Here is a 26,583-nt window from a genome sequence, read left to right on the forward strand (position 1 = left end):
CTATGTACCTGATCCGATTGGGTCGGTAACATTGCCCATAATCCTAGTCAACCTCAACAAGGTGCCAATCACGCCTCGGATACCCTTTTCCAAAGTTAGACCGGAGTATTATATTTGACATTATTGGAGGTGCACCCTTTTATAATAATGTAAGAAATAACAATTGCTTAAGCCAGTTGCTTGGAGGAATTTGAAAGTCTCATTCTCAACAACCTCCTCCAGTTTGGAGAGTTAAAATTGCTTTCTGACATTGTATAGTGTAGTCAATAATTCTACCTCATGATCAAATCAAAAGGTACTTCTAAGCCAAATATTCTAAATCTTAGGGTCACTAGAGATTATATCCGATTGTTACCTTTTAAGGTCTTGAAATTAGTCGAGATGCGCGCAAAGCTAGTCTAGACAACCGGTTATCAAGAAATTTTTTTTTTTTTTTGGGGGGGGGGGGGGGGGGGGGAATACAGAGAATTCCGGATCAGCTTGCGCTTATCTTGGATTAATCATTACAGACTCGTCCACAACAAATTCATGAGCTGGGGGGGGGGGGGGAATACAGAGAATTCCGGATCAGCTTGTGCTTATCTTGGATTAATCATTACAGACTCGTCCACAACAGATTCATGAGCTTATGAGTGAACGTGAGACGGGGGGCGGGGGGGGGGGAATACAGAGAATTCCGGATCAGCTTGCGCTTATCCTGGATTAATCATTACAGACTCGTCCACAACAGATTCATGAGCTGGGGGGGAGGGGGAATACAGAGAATTCCGGATCAGCTTGTGCTTATCTTGGATTAATCATTACAGACTCGTCCACACAGATTCATGAGCTTATGAGTGAACGTGAGACGGGCCCAACAATTGTTGGCCAAATGAATCAAATCTGAAATCTTAAGAGAGAACAACTGAACAAGCTACCAAGTCCCAAGCCAACCGTCTCGGAGTTTACTGTATTCTTTAATAGCTTATCAGTTTCGGCGGTGGGGAATTAGGCTAACATCTACCAAACAAGAAAAGAAAAGAAAGCAAACTGAATTTATTACCCCTCAAGAAACTCACAGTGTCTCCTTTGTGTAGAGCAATCTGAACATCAGCCCTTTTTATGAATTTATTCTGTCCCACAATTTTGCATCCTTAGGTTTTCTATCCAACCATTCCACAATCCTAACTTTGTCTCTCGCCCACAAGAGATAGCCAGGGGTGCCTCCAGGATTTCAATTCGTACATAAAAGTTTTTGCAATGCAAAACTCTATAAATTTATTGGACCTAATTTATTTTGTTTCAATTGCTATACTATCTTATTATTCACATATTTAAGCAAATTTTCTTTTACTTTGTTTACGAATGACCCAGTACAACCAACCAAGAAAAACTAATTTATTCATAAGAAATACGGAGAACAAAAAATTTAGTTCAATTTCTTTACTAAGATGATATGATCGAACTTCCTCGACTATCAGTCAAACCGCCCCCAGAGATTCTGTCATCAATAGTTTTTAAAAAAAAAAAATCCACTCTCATACGGGCGGTTTGACTTTCTCCCCTCGCGCATGCACATTTGTTATTCCTCCATTCCGTATTGTGTGGTGCTTACTAATCCTTGTGTAATTATACTACTTATCCTTCCATATTAGGCCTAAAAATGGGCATGGAGCAATATTTTCTGGCCAGCCTTTTTCTCTTCTTTTAGCAAGAAAAACTAGGAATCCTATTTTTATACGTTGAATCCTATTTTGATAATGCAACTACCCATATACATATATATGATGCCTAAGTAAATTCCCATACAGTCCTGGGGGAATGCAGATCCTATTCTTATATTTGTTGGTCTTGCAGAGAAAGTCCCTTCGAACCTGTTCATTGAATCCGCTCGACCCGATTGAAACACAAACAACGACTTTTGCACGCTATTATAGAATAACTTTTCGGTCCTGTTTGAACAATGGTTTTTTGTGTTCTTCTCTTTGTATGTATTTTTTTTACTTCCGTTCTTTGCTTGGGAGCGTAGACTTTCAAATTAAATCACGTAGAATCTTTGTGTTATTTGTGATTGCTACACTTCTATTTTCATGAAAAATGACATTTGAAAAAAATACAATGAAAAATACCTAAGCATCTAATCTAAACCACAAGATAAAACATAGGAAACAAAAATGGAAAATCAATAATACCTTACTAGTTCGGATACAATGTCAGTCAAAGAGAGAAGAAAAGATTAAAGATTGGACAGTCACAAAGAGTGATGGGCTTCAAAAATACATTGAAGTCTACATGTCACTGGGCCTCACTTTGAGAATTTTTTGGGTGCCGAGCGGTACCACGTGGTGGTACCCGTCGGTGATTCCAATCGTGCAAACGTATTTTTGACGGTCCAGATTTAGAATCTGTTTGGCTGGCTACTTTTCTCATTTTCTGTTTCCCCTTTTCCCCTTTTGGCTGAGATTGAAAAAACTCATTCTATGAGAAGTTTTTAGATTTTAACAATAGAGAAAAGAAGTGGAAAAGATGTTGAGAGGAGCTTTTCCCATTTTCAGTTTCTCATTCTCGTTCAAAAGACATACAGAAAGACCACCATACCCTCTCTGTTTCACCATAATCCCCCCAAAACCTCAATTTAGTTTAATTTAGTTAGATTATTTATATATTAAAAAATATGGTTCAAAAATTAAGTGCTTCAATTTTTAATTTGTTTAAATCGGTACGAAGATCTTATTATTCTGATCATATTATTCTAAAGAATCGTAATTAATTTTTGTCTCCAGGGCTCTTATTGGGAACCCTGTGAAGCAGATACTTGATTATTAAAGTCCTAAAGACAACATTAAATTATGACCCTTTAGAATAATATGATCAAAATAATAAGGCCTTCGCACAGGTTCAAACGAATGAAAAATTGGAGCAATTATTCTTTTTAGACTGTTTATATATTAAAAAATACGGTTAAAAAAATTAAGTGCTCCAATTTTCAATCTGTTTGAACCGGTGCAAAAATTTTATTATTATGATGATTATATTATTGTAAAGGGACATAATTATTTTTTGTCTCTTGGACACTTATTGGGGACTCTATGGAGCAGATACTTGATTATTACTGTCTCAAAGACAAAGTTAAATTATAACCCTTTAGAATAATATGATCAAAATAATAATATTCTCGCACCGGTTCAAATGGATTACAAATTCAAACACTTAAGTTTTTAAATCATATTTTTTAAAATATAATAAAGAGTCATAAATTATCATCAAAAAATTGTAGACTTTCAAAAAAACAAATTACCATATTTTACAAAATTGGCGACTTTCATAAACAGTCTCAAAAAATTAACCATATTATCAAAAAACTGAAATTTAGTTGGAGACTTTTAATTAACCAAGAATAATAAATTTTCACAATATAACTTTTACAAAATTAGTTAAACCATTATTTATACACATGATAGCATATAATAAACAATCAAGGGTAACATGGTAAAAAATCAACTCATAATTCATTTTCATCATATATCTCCCAGATAATACCCATGTTGCAAAATGCATTATGCACATATTATCCAAACACTCTATCACATTCAAAATATATTCTAACTTTATACAAAAAGTTAAAAAATCAAAAAGTTGAAAATGAAAAGCCAAAAAGTAGGCACTCAAACACCTTCTTATTTCCTCACCGTCCAAAGCATATTTGGACGATTGGAATTGCCACGGAATACACGTTTGTGAAACCCACCGGCACCCGGCAAAAAAAACAAACAGTAAAAGAATCTATGATTTAAAAAAACCGGTAATAAAGAATCTGGTCTTCTGGTTCTCTCTCTCTCTCTCTCTAACTAGCAGCATCCTTGGAGATGATAAGCTTTGGGCCACCATGTGCTTTCATTTATCATCTAGTGCTCTTGCCAACTGGAAACCATCTTTATCTTTATTGCTAAAAAAATTACTACCAATATTTACACATTTTAGATCCGGACAGCGATTTTGGATTTTGACTTTGGTGCGGACCATAATCTTATCTGAGTTGTTGGATGTCGTTGAATTGTGTTTTCCGGCCTGAATATTTACATTAGGCTTTTGTCAAAGTGATTGGGTCAAGATATATCTATCTAGAGTTTTGATTTGGTCGTAAAAATGGTTGAGTGGACCAAAATGCCCACATTTCATACCACTTTAGGAGGCTGATATTTAATGTCACGATAGATTTTGTCCATACCGACTAGATTTGGTAAACAAAGGAGGGCAGGAGACGATAGACGAGCCATCTTCTTCCACCTCGTCGCTAAAGTGAATGAGGGATTCTATCCATTGACGACACACGTTATTCTTTGCCTGTCTTTGATAAGCCATCTTCTACGGTTCCACCTCGTCGTCTCGTCGCTACTCTGTGTGTGTGCGCGTGTGAGAGAGAGAGAGAGAGAGAGAGAGAGAGAGAGAAAAGAATGGGGAAGAAGGCAAAATTCATTTGCTCAATAGTGGGGTTTCTGGGGCTTTTATCTGCTGCTTTGGGTTTTGCTGCGGAGGCCAAGAGGGTAAAGGTAATTTATTAACCGTTTACTTGTATCAACAGATTGTAATATTCTCCGTCCCAATTAAGGGTACTCTACGGCAAATAAAGCTAATTCAAAATTTTTGCTTTATATTTCCAAAATTAACCTTAAAATTTGTGAATCTAGTACTTATGTAATTAAATTATTTATATATTTCAATATAGTTCTAAAACAATATGCTATATAAATTTTGTTTGACAAATGTCAATTAGTTTTATAATATAAAATTTTCAAAATCATGAAAATATTTTAAATTAAAAGATATTTTCAATCCAAAAATAACATAAATATCAAAAACTGTTAAATCAATTAGAAAAAAAGGATACTTTTTAAGGGTAATATGAAAGTTTGACATGTTTGGATTTTTATTTTTAGAAAGTGGACACTTATTTTGGGACATTCCAAAATGGAAATATGGACACTTAAAATATGACTGAGGGAGTACATGCTTGTGTGTGTAATATTAGTCTACGTTGAGGTGCTGGTAAGCTGAACACCTTTATTAGTATAAAAATAAAAAGTCTACCCCTACCGTCGGCTCCTCCTTCACTCTTAATCTTACCGTCAAGTATTTTGACGGTCCAAGTTTTAAAAGACTCTTACAGGAAGAGTTCAACTCGCATGTGATTTAATTCGCTTTACTTTAATGTTTATTTTTCCCTGGGAATTTGGTTTAGGAAACAATTTCCTGAGGAAATATTTAAACATACCGGATGCTAAATAGATGTTCAAAATATTGAACAGAAGTCTTTAGAAAATTATTGCCGCGAATTTCTGAGTATGGGCAATGGTAACGGTAATTGGTGAGCATACTGGTCTGGATTTAGAAAATTGTGAAAAATGATTTCCATGACATGTTCAAATTTCTTCAGGCAAATAATAAGCAAATCATAAGAATTGATGTAGAGAGGACCTCCGGTTCCTTCGGAATTGGTAAGATGTTTGGCCCCAAATGAGGAAAACCTAGGTGAGCCACCGGCTCCAGCTATGGTCCATGTACGATACATGCGTATCGGTAATGATATACCAATTCGATCCGAGCTCTTGGAATTGGAACAAGTTCGGCAGCGGATCACGAAAGGTGGGATACTCAACGCGTTAGCTGCAATACCGTATGTGAAAGGACTGTTATAGATGAGTTGGGTTGTGACCTAAGATTGCGGGTTTTTTTTTTTTGATAACTCGAGTGCCCGGGCTAGCTTTTATGCACATTGACTAAAGATTGTGGTTGGTAGTATAGGTTCCAGGTTATCCAAATGGGGGTTACCAACCTAGGACAAGAGAGAGGACTGAAATCCAACCAAACAAAGAATACAAAAGGACAAACAGGAGACACATCAACATGAACCCGAAACATGGGGCAAAATAATACAAAACACTCAAGCAGGTAAAATTGCTCAAACCGTGTCCTTGCTGCTGCCTTCGTGGTGGTGATTGATCACCTTTCACTGTGTTCGTAATGCAGATGAATTTTCTTTGTAATGGCCACCTTCCATTGGGGCGTATCGAAGGCAGTTGAATTAGTTAATGTTGTACTTCTCGTGACTTGTAAGAGAATTAGTCAAGAGAAGCACAAAGTGCCCTTCAGGCTGCGTCCATTTGTATGTAGCAGTGGTTATTTGACTGGTTAATCGCTAGTTGAATGAGACGATGTTTGACATGAGTTCCTTCTATCGGGATTCTGTAGTGTTAAATTCATCTGCATTATGAACACAGTGAAAGGTGATCAATCACCACCACGAAGGCAGTTGAATTAGTTAATGTTGTACTTCTCGTGACTTGTAAGAGAATTAGTCAAGAGAAGCACAAAGTGCCCTTCAGGCTGTGTCCATTTGTATGTAGCAGTGGTTATTTGACTGGTTAATCGCTAGTTGAATGAGACGATGTTTGACATGAGGTCCTACTATCTGGATTCTGTAGTGTTCTAAGTATTGATAGGGACTGACGGTTCGATGAAGTACTGCATCAGTTTTGAAAATTATACATATTCCATTCACCTTTAATCGAGAAGGACAGGGACTTCGACAGTTCTTGACAAGCTTATTGATCATGTTGCTACAATGTTAATTGCTCCTTTATAGTATCTGCAGTAATTTGATTTGTATTCTCACCAGGCTGCAGAGGCCTTTGGTCTCTCTGTATCATCAATCCAGTGATTAGTTGTTTCATCAGCTATTCGTCCTCTTTTTTTCCCCACTTCTTTTGCAGGCGTCTCAAATTCCGGCTTTGTATCTTACTCCATGTGTACACACCAACGGTCCAGCTCCAGTTCTTGGATTAACTGCAGCACTGGCTCTTATGGTTGCTCAAATTATCATCAGTATCACGACTGGCTGTTTTTGTTGCAGACGAGGTTCTTATCAATCAGACTCTAATAGGAGACTGGCAATTATCTGCTTTGCCATCTCATGGTAATTCGGCTTGGACTTGAAAGTTGGAAACAAAATTCTACTTAGTAGGAAATAGGAATATTTTCTACGTGCTAACTACTTTTTAGGCAAGTTTGCAGTCACTGGATATTTTGCTGGTGTTCGACTTTTTTCGTTGCTCATTATCGAACTCTCTGTTTCTAGGGTTCCCTGTTTTTTGTTTTTGAGAATCTTGATGGGTAAGTTGGGCAAAAAGGGTTGGTTTGGAAACACTTTGGACAATCTGTATTGCCTTCTTTTCTCTACACATCCATTGTGTAATTAGTTAAAAGTAGCTAGTAGGATTCATTCTCCTTTTCTTGGTTAAGTCTTCTTGGACCGCTGATCATTCTAGTACAAGAAACACGTACGGGAACGTGTTTTAAGAGATAAAGATCCAATACTTATAGGATGCTATTTCTGGAATTCTTGATTTACTACTTGCATTAATGCTCTATTTTTTGGTTGGGCACATTCTATATTTGCTCCCAAGTAAAAGGGTTGGGAAAAACATCAGGTTCGCTTTAGATCGCTAAATTCCCCGTTTTGGAACATTGGTGTAATATACTTCGGGGAATGCGTTCCAATATGTAATTCGCTTTGATGTTGGAGAATTTTGGTAGCAGAGGTCTGACCATCGCAAAGCATTAGTCGTGCATGTAGCTATGATTTAAACTTCTTTTTTGAATTATTTGTTTCTTTTCATTTTTTTAGATCTTCCTATTTCACCGCCACTAAAATTTTTTGGAATCGACAAGTGCTAATTCTATTACTTTATGTTGAGTGCAGGATAACATTTGTCTTTGCATTCCTTATGTTACTATCTGGTGCTTCACTAGACAAGTACCACGGGTACGAGAGCTTTCCCTTTGTATCCAAATCTTGCTACTTTGTGAAGCCGGGATTCTTCGCTGGAGCTGCTATCTTGTCCCTTGCAACTGTGGTACTTGGAATCGTCTATTATCTCGCGCTGGATTCAGCAGAAATCAGCAATAATTCATGGGGTGGGACTGCTGCTGCTCCTAATCAAGGCGGTATTGCAATGGGACACCCACAATTCCCTCCTCCTAACGCAGGAGCTCCAGTGTTAGTGGATGAAGAAGATACATACAAGAGGCAGCAATTTACTTGATTACCGTTTGTCTTTGGTGAATGGTGCTACTAACTTGTTAATGTGAAGGGTGTTTGTTCAGGGTTGGGGGACGTCCTCATACGTCCTTTTGCTTTGTTTGTCAGCTCTAACAAACTACATCTCCCAGTCCGAATTGGTTTGGAAGATTGAAAAGAGTGTATGGAAGCAAACATGTTAGGCAAAATAGCAGATCATCAATGGAGGTGAGATGTTGTAATTGTACTTCGTATGCCTTGCAACTGGGATGCCCAAGTAATAATATGCGGTAGTTGCCAAAACCAGATTGAATAATTACGTTAAGTTGGGAGTTGTGTGTAGTTGAAAACCATCCCCCCCCGCGCCTCTCTCACACTAACACACACACACAACCACACGCGCACAATAGCCACACCGTGGCTTTGATTCTACATTTGTGTTCGATTCTATGCAAGTAGGAAGCAAGTCCAAGCAAGGCAGCTCAACTTGGGATTCGTCTGTTGCTGGCTTCTGAATTCCCGACTGGATTCCGAACTTCTTTGTTTCAAGGCATCATAACGTATCACTGAATTTTACACTTTGAAATCGAGCCAGATGAGTCGGTGTTTGGTCACCCAATTTGAGGTCATGACAAGAATGGCTTGGCTAGCCCCATGCGAATCTCGTCATTCTCAGGAGCAAAACCCATGTATACGTCCGCTTCATTGCTAGTAGTGCCCGTATTTGGTTGCAGAACCAAACAAGAAGTTACACCTTTCGTTCGGCTGTTCATCATGTTTTTACTTGCAATTTTCAAACTATTCCCTTTAATTTGGTGTCAAAAAATTTAAAAAATTATGCACATAAAAACATGATGAACAGTCATTTAGGAACGGAGGAAGTACAAAGAAAAGAGAATTTCGCAAAGGGTGTTTAAAAGGGTTCCTATAGAGTTACATGTATGGGTCTGTTGGCATGATTTTCTCCGATACCACATTTGCCATTGGAAAGTGATTCTGGCACTTCACATTTAGCCGGTACTCTATTTTTGTTTTTATCTTGTAAAATTATCAAATTACTCTTTATTTTATTAGTGTTCATCTTCTTGTACACTGAAGTGTGAGGGGGTGTTTCCACGAACAAAAAACACTAAAAATTTAATGCATCTTATCATATCATTTTCTCTATCAAAAAAGTTTCAGTATTTTACCATATTGTTTTCACCACTACCGGAAACAACTTGACATTTCTCAACAGCTTATTCACTACTAGAAACACCTAACAATTTCTCAATAACAAATAAAAATCTGCAAATTTTTTACTACCAAAAACACCCCTTTATTCCAAATAAAAAAAAGAAAGGTGCACTAATCCCGTTCGGCTAAATAAGCTAACTAGTTTATTTTTTTGTCTTTATTCAATTTTTTTTCGTATTTGTTAATTTTTCGTCAATTTTTTTGGGAATTATTGCATAATCATGACATGATGAATTTAAAAAATAAAAAATTACGATCGAAACCTATTTTTTTTGAATAAAGACAAAAATAAGCCAATAAGTCAATTTTTCGTCTTTATTAAAAAAAATTGGATTTCAATCATAATTTTTTACTTTTTAGATTTCTCTCGTCATGACGATACAATAATCTTCCAAAAATTAATGAAAAACTAACAAATATGAATTCTTTTTAAATAAGAAAAAAAATAAGTCAATTAATTTATTTAGCCGAAAAAGCCTAAAAAAAAAGTGTCAAAATCAGAGTAATCTTATAATCCCCTTGTCACATCATTAATTCAGGGACCCACACCTCCCTTGGTTGTCAGAGTCATTAATCCCAACGTTTTCAAATTGAGTCCTTCTACTACCACACCCATTCACACACCCAATCACACACCCACACTCACAACAAGGGTGGAGCCCGCACACACTACACATTCAGTATGTGTGGGCCCCACCATTATTGTGAGTGTGGGTGTGTGAATGGGTGTGTGAGTGGGTGTGGTGTTAGAATTATTGTTTCAAATTTTCCCTAAAATAGTCCAACAATCGCACATCCCCTGAGGAGCGGGGGGTTGGGGCAGCAGCGTGCTGCTGTCCCGGCTTTCCGGGCCCGCTCCGGTCTCGCTTTGATGATCTGAAACGTTCATTTTGTATAGCTCGTCGAGTAGAATAACTATGCAAAAAATCACCTTAATTGGATATCATTAAGTGCCTGATCGGAGCCCACATAACTCTCAGTCCATGGGTTACAATGGATTTGATTCAGTGTTTCGGATTCATTCTTTTTAAGATAAAAAGTTTCCGATCAGGCATTTAATGATATCTAATTAAGCTGATTTTTTGCATAGTTATTCTACTCGACGAGCTCTACAAAGTAAACATTTCAGATCATCAGAGCGAGACCGGAGCGGGCCCGGAAAGCCGAGACAGCAGCCCCCCTGCCTCCCCCTTGGGGGCCCTTCCTCCCTGTCTTTATAAGTTACCTTAACCGATTAACCGTCTTCCATCTCTTCGCCACTCTGTGAAGAGGGGAGAGAGAGAGAGAGAGAGAGAGAGAGAAAAGAAGAAGAAGAAGAAGAAGAATAATGGAGAAGGCGGCAAAAATGATTTGCTCCAGTAGTGGGGTTTTTTGGGCTTTTATCTGTTGCTTTGGGTCTTGCTGCGGACGCAACGAGGATAAAGGTGATTGATTAATTGCTCATTGCTCATACTGTGCATGCATGTCCAATAGAGCGTACAACTTGTACGTATCCATAGAGACACATAGAATATTGAATATTGAAATAGACTAATTAAGGGAGCCGTGGTAAACACGCGGTTAATGAAATCGCGCGATCTCAGCCATCTGTTTCGGCTTTGGCCGGTCCAGATTTAACTCTTCTTCAGAAAAATTTCATTTAAATTTAGACCGTCCAAATTTGAACGCTCGAGATTCACCCCGTAAAGAACTATTCATAGAAAGCTCCTGTGAAAAAGTTTTTTCTCTTTGAATATTACGGAGTATGAATCAACTTTTGTTGAGGGTGAGTTTTCCTTTTCTTTTCCATTTCTTCCCTCAGGTTCCAACTAGAGCCTAAGGAAGCAATTTTTCTAAGGATAATTAGTAAAACATACTTGACGCGAAGAGATGATCATAATATCGAACAGAATTCTCTAGTAAATTGTTGCCTCGGAATTTTTGCTAGAAGCAACGGTAATGGGTGAGCATACTGGTCTGGATTTAGGAAAATTGTGAAAATGACTTCCCTGATCTGTACAAAATTCGTTGGGCAAATAAGCAAATCACAAAGATTGATGGAGAGAGGAACTCGGGTTCTTTCGGAATTGGTAAGATCTTTGGCCCAAGGTGAGGGAATCCTACTCCAACTACCGTCCATGTATGATCCATGAGAATAGGCATTGATATACAAATTTGATCCGAGATCTTGGAATTGGAACAAGTTTGGCTGTAGATCATGAAATTGAAAGGCGGGATACTTAACTCGTTAGCTACTACACTGGCGCCCCACCGTTGGTAGGATATCTTCTGTGTTTTCATGGGTATCCGAGAAAGCTAATCAGCAAAAGAAAAAGAAAAAAACAGACAAAAGACAAACTAAGATCAACCCAAAACATGGGGAGAAAAGCCCGAAAAACACTCATGCGGGTAAAATTGCAAAACCTTTGTCCTTGTTGCTTCCCTCGTGGTGATTTATAACCTTCACGTAGTGTTTGTTACTATACAGATGAGTTTTGATTCATAATGCTCACCTTCCATTGGGGCTTATTGAATGCAATTGAATGTGTTTTTTTCTTATCTTCTTGGTGCTTCGGAAATTCAAAATGGAGTTTAATTTGTTAATGTCGTACTTCTTGTGACTTGTAGGGAGTATTAGCTAGTAGAAGCACAAAGTTCAGTTGAGTCTGTCTCCGACTCTCCACGTGCAGCATCGGTTTGAGTGGTAAAACGCTGGTTGAATGAGACGATCAAGTTTAATGAAGTTGCAATTGTCTATTGTTGTAAGTTTTTATATGGACTGCCTGATACATCATTAGTTTTGAGGATTGTCCATATTTCAGTCGCTTCACATCTAGAATGACCGAGACTTCAACAGTTCTTGACATGGTCATTGATTACTAACCTGCGAAAATGTCAATCGCTCCTTCATAGTCTGGAGTAATATGATTTGCACTGTTATTAGGCTACTTAGGCTGTTTCTTTATCGTCAAGCCAGCGATTAGTCGTTTCATCTGCTATTCACCCTTTTTGCCCCCTTCTTTTGCAGGCTTCTCAGATTCATTTTGCCTCTTCTTCTACTTGTACATACCCTAGCAGTTCAGCTTGGGGTCTTGGATTAGCTGCAGCAGTGTCTCTTGCGGTTGCTCAAATTATCTTCAGTATCGCTGCCGGCTGCTTTTGTTACACACTTGGTTCTTATACATCATACCCTGATAGGATATGGGCAATGATCAGCTTTTTCAGCTCATAGTAATTCTTAGATTGGACTTGAAAGTTTGAAAACAAATTTCTAATTAGTAGGGGCATTTTTTACAGCAAGCTCACTCTAATACTTTTTAGTCAAGTTTGTAGATACCTGATATTTTCGTAGGTGTTCGACTTTGTTTTGCTGCTTACAATAGAATTGTGCTTTTCTAAAGTTCGCTGCTTTTATTTTCAATTTTCAGGAATCTTGATCTGTAAACAAAGTAAGTTGATAATAGTGTGTTCTCAAATATGTAGTGTGGGGCCAAAAAAAAAATTTTGTGGGGCAAAAAAGCTTGGTTTTGGAAACATTTTGGACAATCTGTATTGCCTTCTTTTCATGACACTGTAATTGTGGAATTAGTTGAAAGTGGCAAGTAGGATTCACATTCTCCTCTTATTGCTAGGAGACTTGGTTAAGTTTGACCCTATGTTAGCTTTTTATAAAAATTTATTTTCACTGTGACAAATGACGGACTTAACCTTTGTACGATGGACTAACCGTTAATTTCACAATAAGTATGAGGAACGAATACTTTCCTCCTATCCGTGTGCTGCGGATCTTCCACCTGAAGAAAAAGCTAAAGTTACGGTATCCTCAAGTAATTTCTAATCTAATTTGGAGTGTGAGAAGAAATGTTGGTTTGGATTGCCATTTGCCAGATCAAATTAAACCAGAAAGCAATTAAAAGTTGTGAAATCAAGGGAGAAAGGTACTGGGGTTTCGAGTCCACCTCCCTCTCAGAACATGATAGTATTAGAGTCTAGGGCAAGTAATTCATTCAACATACAAACAAGATCATTGTTAGGGCTTGCAAACCCTAGCGACACTCGCCAAGAAGATTCACAAGGTTTGACCATGACAGAGCATTATCTATGCATGTAGTTCCGTTTTACACTTCTTGTAAGTTAATTGATTTCATCTCTTTTCCTTATTTTTTTGGCCTTCCCGTTTCTCCTGCACTAGAAATTTTTAGGTTCTGACTAGCTAGTGCTAAATCTATTTTACGTCGAGTGCAGGTTGGCATTTGTCGCAGCATTCTGTAAGTTACTATCTGATGCTGCACCCCATGGACACCACGGGAACGAGAAAATGTACTTTGGCAACCACTCTTGCTACTTCGTGAAGAGCGGAGTCTTTGCTGAAGCTGCTTCCTGGTCCCTTATTGCTGTGGTATGTGGAAACACCTGTTATCTCGGTTTGGATTCCGTAAAAATCAGAAATAAGGGCGGCAGCGCAATGGTACACCCGCAGTGCCCCCCACCGCAATCTCCTCCTCCGAATGTATGAGGTGGCAATTTACTTGATTACTCTCCCCTATAAAACTTGTTGATGCGAAGGGTGATTATTTAGGGTAGGGGTTGGGGGAAGTTCCTCCTCACACTTGTTTTTCGCTTTGTTCGTCTGGCCTAACGTATCCCCCGGCCCGAATAGGTTTAGAAGATAGAAAGAGTACATGTGAAGCAAATATGTTTACCAAAATATGCAGATCATCAATGGAGGTGAGATGTTTTTAGTTGTATGCTGTGCAGATCATCACTAATGTCACCACTGATTTAGCCCAATTATGTGCTGCCTTGACAACTTGCCTAGGGACCTTAGTGACAGGCAGCAACATAATGTGAAATCTGTTGGAAAAAATTCGGCAATAACAGAAATCCAGAGAACAGTTTCATTGATAACAGTCACAATTACAAGATTAAATCAAGTTACAAAACCAATAACAGTGGACAGAAAATAAAGACGAGATACAAACTGATTGAATGAAAATCAAACCGAGTCCTGTGTGATACCACAGTCTCCTTAAGAAAGATTCGCCGCCTACCGTCGGTGTTGTAGGTTCTTGTTCGGCGTCTTCCTCCCAGGGTTGGCTCGGCTAAACCGCAAGCCGTCGGAACACCGCCGTCGACCGCCTTGGCGAACTAACTACCGCCTGTCACTCTCTCTCAAAGAACAATATTCTGGAATTATTGGAAGGGCTGGAATTTTCTGATCATTCCTCCAAACGTGAGCCTCCTTTATATAGAGTGGAGGAGGCAGAAGGGGTGAATACAGCCATCAATTGCTGAAATGAATTCAGCCATTATGCTGCCATCAATTGCTTGGAGGTTACAAGAATAAAATAGCCATCATGGCCATCATGGGGAGGAGTAATGCTGCGGGAGTTACGGCCCACACACATCAATACGTCTATTGATTGTGGTGGTGCGTCCAGATACAACGAACCCGGGACTGGTTGCCTCGGAAGACCCTCCAAAATCCCAGTTTCATTCAACCGAAATTCCGTAAATTTCCAACAAAATCATCCACTAAACTAAGAACTGCATGTCTAACAAAATAGAAAACCTATTCAGAGCAGTAACGACGACCGAGCAATCTATCGGGGACTTCAACCTGAAGGAAAAGCCCGTCTTGTTGGAGGATTGCAGAGCCTTCGCTATCGCAACCGCTTCTGTCGTAGCTGTAGAAGAAGAACTGATACTGCTTGGACTTGAATACCCGTTAGACGCGAGAGCAAACCAAGGGGGACAAGTTTGTGAGCAGTTTAAATGATGGAGCAAACCACGTGATAATTTAAAGATGGAGCGACAAGAAGCGGCAGTTGCTGCCACAACGATTCTAAACAAATGCTATTATTCTATTAGAAGCAATAAACTTGTCCCCAAATTATATAGGCCCACCACCACTATAATTTTTTCTTTACGTTTTTGTTATATGGTCTTTAGGGTGCGTTCCAGAACGCAGAAAAAGCCTTTATTTTTTAAGAAGATAATTTCAAGCTCAAAAATTATAGATTTATTAAAATCTAAAAATATGCACTATGGATATTGTTTGAAAGATCTCACCGAGATCTTTTATATGATGCAAAAAAAAATTGAAAAATTATTTTTCATTTACATTATTTTTGAGTTTAAAAATGTGAAATAAGTTGCTTATTTTTTAAGAAGGTTTGTGGAACGGGCTCTTAGTCGTCTAGTTTAGTTTTTGTTTTGATATAGGAGGACAAAAAATATAGTCCAAAGCCAAATCTAATGAGCAAAGTGAAATATTACCAAACTTGAGGTCAAATTAAGAAAACAAAACTTCAAACTCAGTCTTTTAAGCAAATTTTGTTTATATTAAGGTGTAGATCAGTACAAAGGGAAGAAACCTAACAGAAAATCGAAGAAAGGAAAGCAACGTGCCAAGCTACTTCAATTGTTGCGATACGTGCCATGTGACAAACAACGTTTATTTTTATCTAAAATATTCATCGTATAGTCCGTCTTTTCATTTTTTTAGCATATATGTTCGTCACCGCTAAAATAAAATCCTAGTTGTCCCTATGTAATACTCCAAATAGAGCAACAAGTTGACGTTCGGGTTATACCTCAATGTCATCTTTTGATCTTTATGATTAATGAATTTTTTTTTCACCGTTCAGAAAAAGAGTTATACCTCGATGAACATCTCTCGCACTAATGTTTCAAACATATCTACGTACTCCTATATGTTATAGATATATGTGCACCTATTTTTGATAATCAAATTCGATCCGAGATATATTAGTCCTAGTAGTTTCATATAATCTATTCGTGGTGTCCTAATACTTAAGGCTCATCTTAAAAAGTCCCACATCGTGTAAATATGAGAATGACAAGTTACTATTAAGGTAATGCCCGTTAGCTACTATTAATTTGAGTTATAATTTTTGAGTGACCTAAACTGTTGCGGGTACAATATTATCCCAAATTTTGCAAATTATCCATAATAATAATAATAATTTGGTTGAATTATGAATGCACTAATGTTAAAAAAAACCTATGAATCAAATATTTCGAAATATAAAAGCAATTAAGATTAGTTTCGATTTCCAAATCAATTCATTAGAAATTTAATCATCTTTCAAGCGTTTGTGAGCAAGCCTAGGTTCAGCTCGATAAAATCTCGTTTTTATACGAGTTGGTAAGTATCTCGTTTTTATACGAGTTGGTGAGTTCAATTTTGAACGAACTTGTGAACAATCTTAAGTTCAGCTCGATAAAAACTCGTTTAATACAAGTTGCTGAATTCAATTTTGAACGAGCTGAGCTCAAATAATTTAACTTGATTGGACGTAGCTAAATTTAAACATATAGTACTAGTATATTGAAGAGAAAGACTACAGCCATTGCAGGCAAAATGCGGTGGCCGGCCACCGCATGCCATTTGGGCCCCACTCCGGATCCCGCACGGACCATCCGATCCATTCAATAATTTTTAAAAAAAACCGAGTGGGTCACGCGGAAAATAAGCTCGATCCGATTTGTGTAGATGCTTGGATCAAGCTTCTCATCTTTGGAAAATCGAAAAAAATGGAAAGATTGGTTTTCCGATTTTTCAAAGATGAAAAGCTTGATCCGAGCACCTACACATGTCTGATTGAGTTGATTTCATGCACAACCCACTAGGCGTTTTTAAAAAAAATTATTGAACGGCTTGGATCATCCGTGCGGGACCCGGAGTGAACCGTCACGGCGTGTGATGGCCGGCCACCGCATTTTGCCTTCGGTGGCCGTAGACTTTCTGACGAAAGTAACGAAAACACTACCATCACCGACCGGGAGGGTCGGTGACCGGCCACCGACCCTGTGTGGGGTCCACTTCGGGCCCTGCACGAATGATCCGAGCTGCTCAATAATTTAAAAAAAAAAAACCGAGTGGGCTGCGTGTGAAATAAGCTCAATCCGATGTGCTCGATCCGAGCTGTTCCAAAATCAGATGATCCGAGCCGTTCAAAAATGAAAGTTTGGAACGAGCACGTACACACATCGAATTGAGCTTATTTCTCGCGAAACCCACTCGGTTTTTTTTTTAAAATTATTGAGCGGCTCGGATCATTCATGCGGGGTCCGGAGTGGACCCCACACGCGGTCGGTGGCCGGTCACCGACCCCAAGGTCGGGGTCGGTGACTGTAGCATTGCTGCGAAAGTAAGAGAGCTGCTATTCCCCCCTTCTGACACAGCCCCCCTCCCGACCCCACCCCCTCCTTCCCGTTTTACCCTCTTCCCCCAGCTCCTTCTTTTTCTTCTTCTTCTTTTTTTCTAATTTTCAATTTTTTCTTTATTTGCTTCCTTTCCCATTTTTCCTCCTTTTTTTTTTTGGTTAACTAAAATTCTATTTTCAATTAACCATCACAATACCATATTTAAGACCAACGCTCTGTGCCCAAGCTAACATATTTCTATGCTTTCAAAAATCTATATAAAAAAACAAATATATATAAGTACAACATTAATCAGTTTAACGAGCACCCTAAGACTCCTTCTTTAATTTAGAGCTTTTAGGGTGTCCATTGAAAGGTTTTAGAGCCAAAAATTTATTAGAACCATTTAGGATGAAATGATTAGAAAAATAACATCTTTGCACTGATTCAAACGGATTGAAAACTAAAACACTTATTTTTTTAAACCGTTTATATATTAAAAAATATAGTTAAAAGTTAATCTGACTATTTTTTTCCTTTTTTTCCTATATATATTAAAAAATATAGTTAAAAAAAGTATTTCAATTTTCAATCCGTTTGAATCGGTGCAAAGATATTATTTTTCTAAACATTTCATCTTAAATGGTAGTAATAAATTTTAGAATACACTTATTTTTTTAACTATTCAAAATAAAATAATAAAAAAAAAATCTTTGCTCTAAAACGGCAATCCTAAAACGGTAACGTTTTAGTTAAAAAAAAATTTCAAAACCATCGATTTGCAATCCTATGGAGCAGAAACGTGATTATGAGAGCCCTAGATACAAAATTTGATTATGTCTCTTTAGAATAAGATGATCAAAATAATAAGATCTTCACACCCGTTTAAACGGATTAAAAATTGAAGCACTGAATTTTTTAACTATATTTTTTAATATATAAATGGTCTCAAAAAATTAAGTGCTCAAATTTCCACTCCATTTGAATCGGTGCAAAGATCTTGTCAATATAATCAAAATAACAAGGGCCTTGTTCGTTTAGCACATTTGGGTATTTTAGTTTTGGTAGTGGGTGGAGAGAGAAATAGAGTAATGATTGGAAAGAGATAGAGAGAGAAATAAAATTAATAATTGGAGAAATATGGTAATGATTGAAGAAAGATATAGAGTAATGATTGAAAAACAAAGTTAAAACAAAGTAAATATGCTAAACGAACAAGGCCAAGATCTTTGCACCGACTTAAACGGAGTGAAAATTTGAGCACTTAATTTTTTAAAACCGTTTATATATTATTAAAACCGTTTATATATTAAAAAATATGGTTAAAAAATTAAGTACTTGAATTTTTAATCCGTTTGAACGGGTTTGTAGATATTTTTATTCTGATCATATTATTCTAAAGAGACATAATCAAATTTTGTTTGTAAAGCTTTCATAATTATGTTTCTGCTCCATAAAATTGCAAACGGATGGTTTTGATTTTTTTTTTTAAACTAAAACGTTGCCATTTTAGGGGAGCCGGGGGTAATCCGAAAAAAGCGTGGAAAAAGTGCTGTGGGGTTGGGGGGGGGGGGAGGGGGTTGGGGTGGGGTGGGGTGTCAGGGGAGGGGGAATAGCAATTTACCGAAAGTGAACTCAATGTCAGAGTGTGCATCATTACTTTTATCATGTGCACTGAAATGACATTTTTACCCTTCTTGTTGTTACCAGTGCCCACCTCATGTACTCGCTCCCACCTCATTACTTTTACAAGTACTTTTTTTTCTCTCTCTCTCTCTCTCTTCCGTTTCTCTCTCTTCCTCACTTTTCTGTATCTCATTTTTTTATTTTGTGTTCTAAAAATGTTTATAACTTCCACTATTATACATATTTATTTTTTACACAAATTATATATTCAACTCTACTTGTATAAATTTACTAAATGAGATCTATATTGAATATAAAATTATTTATAATTTTAATTTTAATTTTTCAATGTGAATTTTATATTATTGTGATTGAATTTTAGGGGAGTGATTTTCACATCCCTATTTTTTATATTCAAACTTTATTTATTTATTTTATTGTTGAAAGTGCATGTAATTTTTTTTTGCTAAAAAATGAAAAAAGAAAATCTAAACAAAGGGAGTGTAAAAATCATTTCTAGAGTTTTGCACTCTAAATTTTTGCATGTTTCAATTGTTAATTGTCTATGTATGAAAAGTAAAAATGACTTCTTCTTTTGTGTCTTTATTTAATTTTTTTTCACATTGGTTAGTTTTGCATCAAAAATTTTTGACTGAAATTCATCTCGATGAGAGAAATTGAAAAAGTAAAAAGTTATGATCGAAACTCATATTATTTGAATAAAGACAAAAGAAATTAAAAAAATCTTTTTTACACATAGTTGGAAACTGAAAAGTACATATCCTTTGATGGTTGTCTTGTATCTGAAAAAAGTCAAGAGTGTTGCATGATTAATCAGTGCATAGCGGCGTTGGATAGCCGGACAATAAAAAAATTATTTTTGACTTTTTACTCTACCCATGCAACTGACAAATATTTTTTTTCTCGACCTTTGTAACTGACAAATGAATTTTTTGACTTTTTCTAAAATGGTTGTTTCAGAATTTGTCAAATAGTATATCCTTCTGAGTTAGAGAAAAATCAAATATAATCTTTTCACCTTAACTTCTAACCCCTTAAAGGAAAAAAAAAAAAAAAGCAAAAAGAAAATAAAGAAGTAGGTAACACTTACAGCTGTCAGTTACATAGGTAGAACCGTAAAAACTACCACTATTTGCCGAGCAAAATTTAGTTTAAAAAGAATCTAGGGGTAGTATTGTATTTTCACATGTGTTTGCTATATGCTCATTTCGGATTGCATTGGTACACACAAAGAAAGAACGTGCCAGCAAAGCCAATGGATCAACGTAAGGACTAAAGTACTACTCTGATTACGAAGTTAAGGGGTGTAATGGGGAAATGATACACCCACTGAAGGAACCCCCACTGCACATCACCGGGCCCACTCCGGCCACCGGACGGCCAATCCAAACCGTCCAAAAATTCTATTAAAAAAAACCAAGTGGGCCTACGCGAGAATCAACAGCATCCGACGTGTGTAGGTGCTCGATCCAAACTTTCAAAAATCAGATGATCTGAGCCGTTAAAAATAAAAGTCTGGATCGAGCACCTACACACGTCGGATGCCGTTGATTCTCGCGTAGGCCCACTCGATTTTTTTTTTTTAGAATTTTTGGACAGTTTGGATTAGCTGTCCGATAGCCAGAGTAGGCCCGGCGACGTGCGGTGGGTGGTGTGGCGGGGATTCCTTCGGTGGGTGTATCATTTCCTAGGTGTAATATAGCACTTTAGCACCTATTAACAGGACCGTTATAAATTGGAACTATAGTTGTTCAGAGAAATAAATACTCCCTCCGTTTCATAATAATGACAATTCCATTTTATCTCTCTTATCTTTTTTCAAATGAAAAAATTAATTACTTCCGTGCATAATTTTTCAAAATTTTTCACATTGTATAAAAGATCTCGAATAATATTTTAATTTGGTGTGAAAAAATTTAAAAAATCATATATAAAAATAGTTGATTTTTTTATTTAAAAAACGATACAACTTTTTATGATGAACTCTTAATATGAAACGAAGGGAGTACAGTGGAAAATAGATTCTTCATTAAACGGATATACGTTGCGTTGAGGAGTCACGTTATTTCCCTTTGCCTGTCTTCCATCTCCTCGCCACTCTCTGTGTGTGTGTGTGTGTGTGTGAGAGAGAGAGAGAGAGAGAGAGAGAGAGAGAGAGAGAGAGAGGAGAAGTGAAGAAGAAGAAGAATGGAAAGGAAGGCAAAAGTGATTATTTGCTCAGTAGTGGGGTTTCTAGGGCTTCTATCTGCTGCCTTGGGTTTTGCTGCCGAGGCCAAGAGGATAAAGGTAATTAATTACCCATTTACTCATACTCATCAGGGAAGAGATTGAAGTGGAAATGGCTATTATCGAGTTGATATCTTTCTTTCTTTTCTTACTTCTGAATGTTTTCAAGCAGATGCTTCGTTTTTGCTTAGAGAAAAGTGGTATCACATGTTGAATCGCTGTACTATATTGTCTATTTTTCCCTGGCAAGGTTTTAGGAAATATTTTTTGTGACTACATATTTTTCTCAAGGTTATTTTACTGTGGAAAATTATTGCCCCTAATTTCTGCGCAGCAAGGGTAATTGGTGAGCGTACAGGTCTGGATTCAAAGAAATTACAGTAGTTAAGAGGGATCTGAGCAGCGAAAATGGTCTCATCAGTTTTCTGTTGGATCTACGTGGTTTTTTTTCTGCATATGTTAGTATTTATTATTTGACCACCCTTTCCCTCTTTGCTCCTGTATTGGCTGTTGACTTGTACCTTGCTTACTATGGCAAAGTGTTGGAAATAATCGTTAGAATTTTTGTAAACTATATAACAAACGGAGACAACAGCACCGCAATAAAATAACACCACCATAAATAAGAGTATGAGAGAATTTGTGTGGATCGAGTCACGCGTGAAACGCTCTTCTAGGAGAAGATATGTCCCTGCTAGCACCGAGTTGTGTGACATTCTACTCCCACGATACAACGATCCTTGGAAAGGTTTGTGTGCGACTAAAACTTTCCCATGAACCAAGAACCGCCCATATGCTCAAACACGAAAATCTATAAAAGTACTTAAAATTATGCAAAAACAAGTGAGAAAAGTTCTAGGGTATTGAATTCAGTTTCCCTCTCGTAACTTGATATTTCTTGGTTAAGGATCCATTCAAATCAATTCAAGATATTAACGAATAACTGATTGGCATAGATTATCTCCGCGTAGTACAAGTCGTCTTTCTAGCACAAGCCATATCTAAGTACGGTTCGTCTAATAGCACACCTTGTCTTATAAAGTATAACCTATCTCAACCAACTCCGCGAATCAATACAAACCGTATATGCAAGTGTTTGAAGTCTAGAATACAAACACTAGAAATTGATAGAATAGAAAGCATTCAAACCATTCATTCCAAAAATGAAATTATCCTTAAAGTCATACATCCATGATTTGAAAGGAATAGCCTTAAGACGCATACAAAACTCATGCTACTTGAAAGGAAACCTTCATCTAACCCTAGAAATGGAGTTTAGCCAGCCATGGATGGAAGAAACTTCAAGTTCTTTTGATTACAAGGCATGCTCCCTTGAATCTCTTCCTTTTCTTCTCTTTTCCCCTTCTTTCTTCTTGCTTCACCTTTAAGTAATTCCCAAGCGAGTTCCCAAGCAAGTGTGTTGCCGTAGGTTAGCCCCAAAAAGCTTTATATAGAGTCCCTCCCGAAGTTGGCTGTTCAAAACATAAAAAGGTCAAAGAAAAATGCTGAAGTCGGCTGATCTTGTCCAGTTAGGAAGGCGGCTCGTCTGGTTGGATGGACTGGACACATGGCTGGAAATAAAGTGCCGAAACTGATGCTTTTGGCTTGTCCAGTCGGATTTGAGATGCAACTGGTTGGATGTGAGTCCTTTGTGGCCCTTCGCCTTGCATCTTGCCTCACGCCTTGCTCCGTTACTCCTAGCTTTGATCCACATCTTCTAATTCTTCCATTTTAGCTCCGACTTTGTCATATTCTGCCTCCAACACCTGAAAGGCAAATGAAGTGTAACAATATACAAGTAGCATGATTGTGGACTTATCAAGTGTAAATTGGGGAGCTTAAATGCCAACATTTAAGATGCAGTCACACAATCTAAAGATTAAGTTTGAGTGGTATAGATTCCTGGTTACCAAAAAACTAGAACAAAAGAGAGAAGACCGAAAGCTAACCACTGAAAGAAAAGAAAAAGACAAACAAACATCAACCCAGGAAAAGATATACTCAAGCAGGTAAAATTGCTAAAACCTTGTCCTTGCTGCTGTGATCGTGGTGATCAATCACCTTCACCTGCGGATCAAAAAAAAAAAATCACCTTCACCTAGTGCTTGTGATGTAGTTGAATTTGGATTTTCAATGGTCACCTTCCATTGGGGCTTATTGATGCAGTTTAGTTTGTTAATGTCGTACTTCTTGTGACTTGTAGGAGCATTGATCATTACTTGGTACCAGAAGCACAAAGTTGAGTTGAGTCTGTTTCCATGCGCAAAGAATGTGGCAACATTTATTTGAGTGGTAAAACGCTAGTTGAATGAGACGATCACATTTAACAATGTTTCTACTTTCTAGTATCTGTAGTTTAAGTTTTTATACTCCCTTGACTGACAGTTTGATGAAGTACTTAATTGGTTCTGAAGATTGTGCGTATTTCAGTTGGGCTGAATCTAAAATGGTAGGGATTTCAACAGTTCATGACGTGGTGCTATAATGTTAATCACTTCATTATATTATGTGGAGTAATTTGATTTGTATTCTCACTAGCCTTTGGTCTCTACTCTTTATATTGTCAAATCAGTGATTAGTTGTTTCATCTGCTATTCGACCTCTTTTCCCCCTGCTTTTGCAGGCTTCTCAGATTCATATTACCCCTTATTCTACTTGTATATACCCCAGCAGTCCAGCTTTGGGTCTTGCATTAAGTGCAGCAGTGGCTCTTATGATTGCTCAAATTATCGTCAGTACCGCAACTGGCTGTTTTTGTTGCAGACGAGGTTCTTATCAATCCAACTCTAATAGTAGATTGGGAGTGATCTGCTTTGTCATCTCATGGTAATTCTGAGCTTGGACTTGAAAGTTGAAAACAAATTTATACTTAGTAGGAATATTTTCTACAGCAAGCACACTCTAACTACTTTTTTGGCAAGTTTGTAGTTACTAGATATTTTACTGGTTTTCGACTTCTTTTGTTGCTTATTATTGAACTTTCTGTTTCTGGAATTCGCTGTTTTTACTTTGAGAATCTTGGTGGGTAAAATTGTAAGTTGATTGTAGTGTGTTTTTAAATATTTCTTGTGGGTCAAAAAAGCTTGGAAACACTTTGGACAGTCGGGATTGCGGATTGCCTTCTTTTCATGACACTTTAATTGTGTAATTGGTTGGAAGTGCAAGTGAGATTCATTCTCCTTTCGTTTGCAAGATGACTTGGTTAAGTTTCACCCTGTGTGGATCGTTCCGTGGATCATGCCGTAAATTGTGGTAGGACGGGATAGACTTATGTAGATTGCGGTATAAGAATGTGCTTATTTTAAGCAATAAAGATCCAAATATCCAATACATATAGAACGCTATTGTTGGAATTCTTGATGTACTACTTTCATTTCTAGAAGCATTCTGAAAGTTTTTGTTTTTTACGTTAGTCTGTTAGTGCTCTATTTTTTGGTTGGGTAAATTTGATTTCGTTCTCTTAAGGAAAATGGTAAGGAAATAAGTAGGAAAAATATCGTGTTCACTTTAGATTGCTAAATTCCCTGCCTCAGAACGTTGGTGTACAATATTTCAGAACATGCATTCCAATACGTTATTTACTAGGATGTTGGAGAATTGTGGTAACAGAGGTTTGACCACCGCAAAGCATTATTGGGGCACGTAGCTTTGTTGGTTGTAAACTTCTTTTGGATCATCGATTTTGTTTCTCTTCATTATTTTTTGACCTTCTTATTCCACTTATGCTAAAATTTTAGATTCATGAAGTGCTAATTATATTTTTCATTGAGTGCAGGATCACATTTATCAATGCATTCCGTCTGTTTCTATCCGGTGCTGTACTCAACGGACACCATGTGAATGAGTACTTTGACAACACCTCTTATTGCTTCACTGTGAGGCCCGGAGTTTTTGCTGGAGCTGCTGTCCTGTCCCTTGCAACTGTGGTACTTGGAATTGTTTGTTATCTAGCTTTGGATTCAGCAAAAATCAGCAATAATTCATGGGGTGGGACTGCTGCTGCTCCTAATCAAGGTGGTATTGCAATGGGACACCCACAATTCCCCCCACCGCAATACCCTCCAGGGCCTCCACCACAATACCCCCCACCGCAATACCCTGCAGGGCCTCCACCACAATACCCTCCTCAGAACACAGAAGCTCCAATTTTTGTGCACGAAGACACATACATGAGGCGGCAATTTACTTGATGACCGTTTTTCTTTGGGGAAATGGTGGTGCTAGGGCTTCACAGAAAACTTGTTTATGTAAAGGGTGTGTGTTTAGGGTTGGGGTTGGGGGAAGTTCCTCCTCGCAGTTGCTTTTGCTTTGTTTGTCAGGGCCTAGCCTATCCCCCGGCCTGAAAAGGTTTTGAAGATGGAAAGCGTATGTGTAAAGGAAGGGAAAATCTTCAAAACACACCCTTTTATAGTGTGTACCATATGTATCTATTGTGCCACCTCATAAAAAATTTATTTGTAGGATTGGTCATTCATAACATTTTAGTATTTCGTATCGTAATTTTTATACTAAAAATTCGTAACTTTTCATCAATATGATTCGTAACTTTTTAGCAATAGATTTATAACATTTTGGTGTGTTTCATTAAGGATGCATATGATACACATCCAAATAAGGGGTGTATATTGTAGTCTTATAGCACTTCCCCTAAAGGAAACATGTTTTGCAAAATATGCAGATCATCAGTAGAGGTGAGATCTTTGTAATTGTATGCTGTGCACTGGAGTAGTGGAATGGCCAAGTTTGAATATGGGTTAGTTGCCAAAACCAAACCAAGTTCAGTTGGAATTGTGTAGTTGATTACTTGATTACAATCTCTCTCTCTCTCTCAAACACACATCTCCTTTTTTGGGTTGGATATAAAATTTCTACATTATTTATTTTTCGTAGTTTCTTCATTAGTTTTTTGCCAAAATTATTTGGGGCAATGATTTGCGTCAGAGAGGAATTAGGAAATTATAAAAAATGAACCAAAGTTGGGAAAAAAATATAAATAAGACGACACCAAAAACAAAAAGAGAATTGCTTCAAACTTTTTTTCGTCTTCGGTATTTTTTTTTGGCTTTTCGTAATTTTTATTTTTACTCTTTTCGTCGAGACGAATAATCAATGCCAACAAAAAAAAATTACCATAAATATAGAAAAAGATGAACAAAATTACCATAGTAATAATTTAGGAAGAACATGGCGTATTTAGTGTTGCAAACAAGTTGAGCCATTTGTGAGAAACCATATGTTCAGCTTGACAAGAACTCATGCATGTTAAT

The 26,583-nt window shown here is 37.4% G+C and overlaps 1 protein-coding gene and 1 long non-coding RNA gene across 5 annotated transcripts; both read left to right on the forward strand.

The window, feature by feature from the left end:
* The first annotated feature begins 4,018 nt into the window (after positions 1–4,018).
* Positions 4,019–25,849, forward strand: LOC131319930 (uncharacterized). Of its 3 annotated transcripts, XM_058350385.1 has the most exons (4): positions 4,025–4,529; positions 6,750–6,952; positions 7,739–8,016; positions 25,391–25,849. In XM_058350385.1, exons 1-4 carry the CDS (start codon positions 4,434–4,436, stop codon positions 25,504–25,506), a joined length of 693 nt encoding a protein of 230 aa, XP_058206368.1. In that variant the 5' UTR covers positions 4,025–4,433; the 3' UTR covers positions 25,507–25,849. The 3 variants fall into 3 exon arrangements, with proteins under 3 accessions (XP_058206369.1, XP_058206368.1, XP_058206367.1); XM_058350386.1 differs by lacking the exon at positions 25,391–25,849 and having other exon boundaries at positions 4,019–4,529; positions 7,739–8,359; XM_058350384.1 differs by lacking the exons at positions 4,025–4,529; positions 6,750–6,952; positions 7,739–8,016 and adding exons at positions 21,115–21,376; positions 23,940–24,142 and having other exon boundaries at positions 25,092–25,849.
* LOC131319931 (uncharacterized) lies at positions 10,553–14,053 on the forward strand. Of its 2 annotated transcripts, none has more exons than XR_009198081.1 (3): positions 10,553–10,716; positions 11,900–12,502; positions 13,517–14,053. It is a non-coding gene; the product is annotated as an uncharacterized LOC131319931 (long non-coding RNA). The 2 variants fall into 2 exon arrangements; XR_009198082.1 differs by having other exon boundaries at positions 10,560–10,716; positions 12,300–12,502; positions 13,517–14,037.
* Positions 25,850–26,583: the final 734 nt, after the last annotated feature.

Source organism: Rhododendron vialii, chromosome 3a (genome assembly GCF_030253575.1).
Source record: "Rhododendron vialii isolate Sample 1 chromosome 3a, ASM3025357v1".
Taxonomy (NCBI): domain Eukaryota; kingdom Viridiplantae; phylum Streptophyta; class Magnoliopsida; order Ericales; family Ericaceae; genus Rhododendron; species Rhododendron vialii.

What these genes read in the sequence shown, in the direction of transcription:
- LOC131319930 (XM_058350384.1), top strand. Translation starts at nt 21,278, where the DNA reads ATGGAAAGGAAGGCAAAAGTGATTATTTGCTCAGTAGTGGGGTTTCTA. An exon ending in CCGAGGCCAAGAGGATAAAG is followed by an intron (nt 21,377 to 23,939) that starts GTAATTAATTAC and finishes CTGCTTTTGCAG; the next exon opens with GCTTCTCAGATTCATATTAC. An exon ending in ATCTGCTTTGTCATCTCATG is followed by an intron (nt 24,143 to 25,091) that starts GTAATTCTGAGC and finishes CATTGAGTGCAG; the next exon opens with GATCACATTTATCAATGCAT.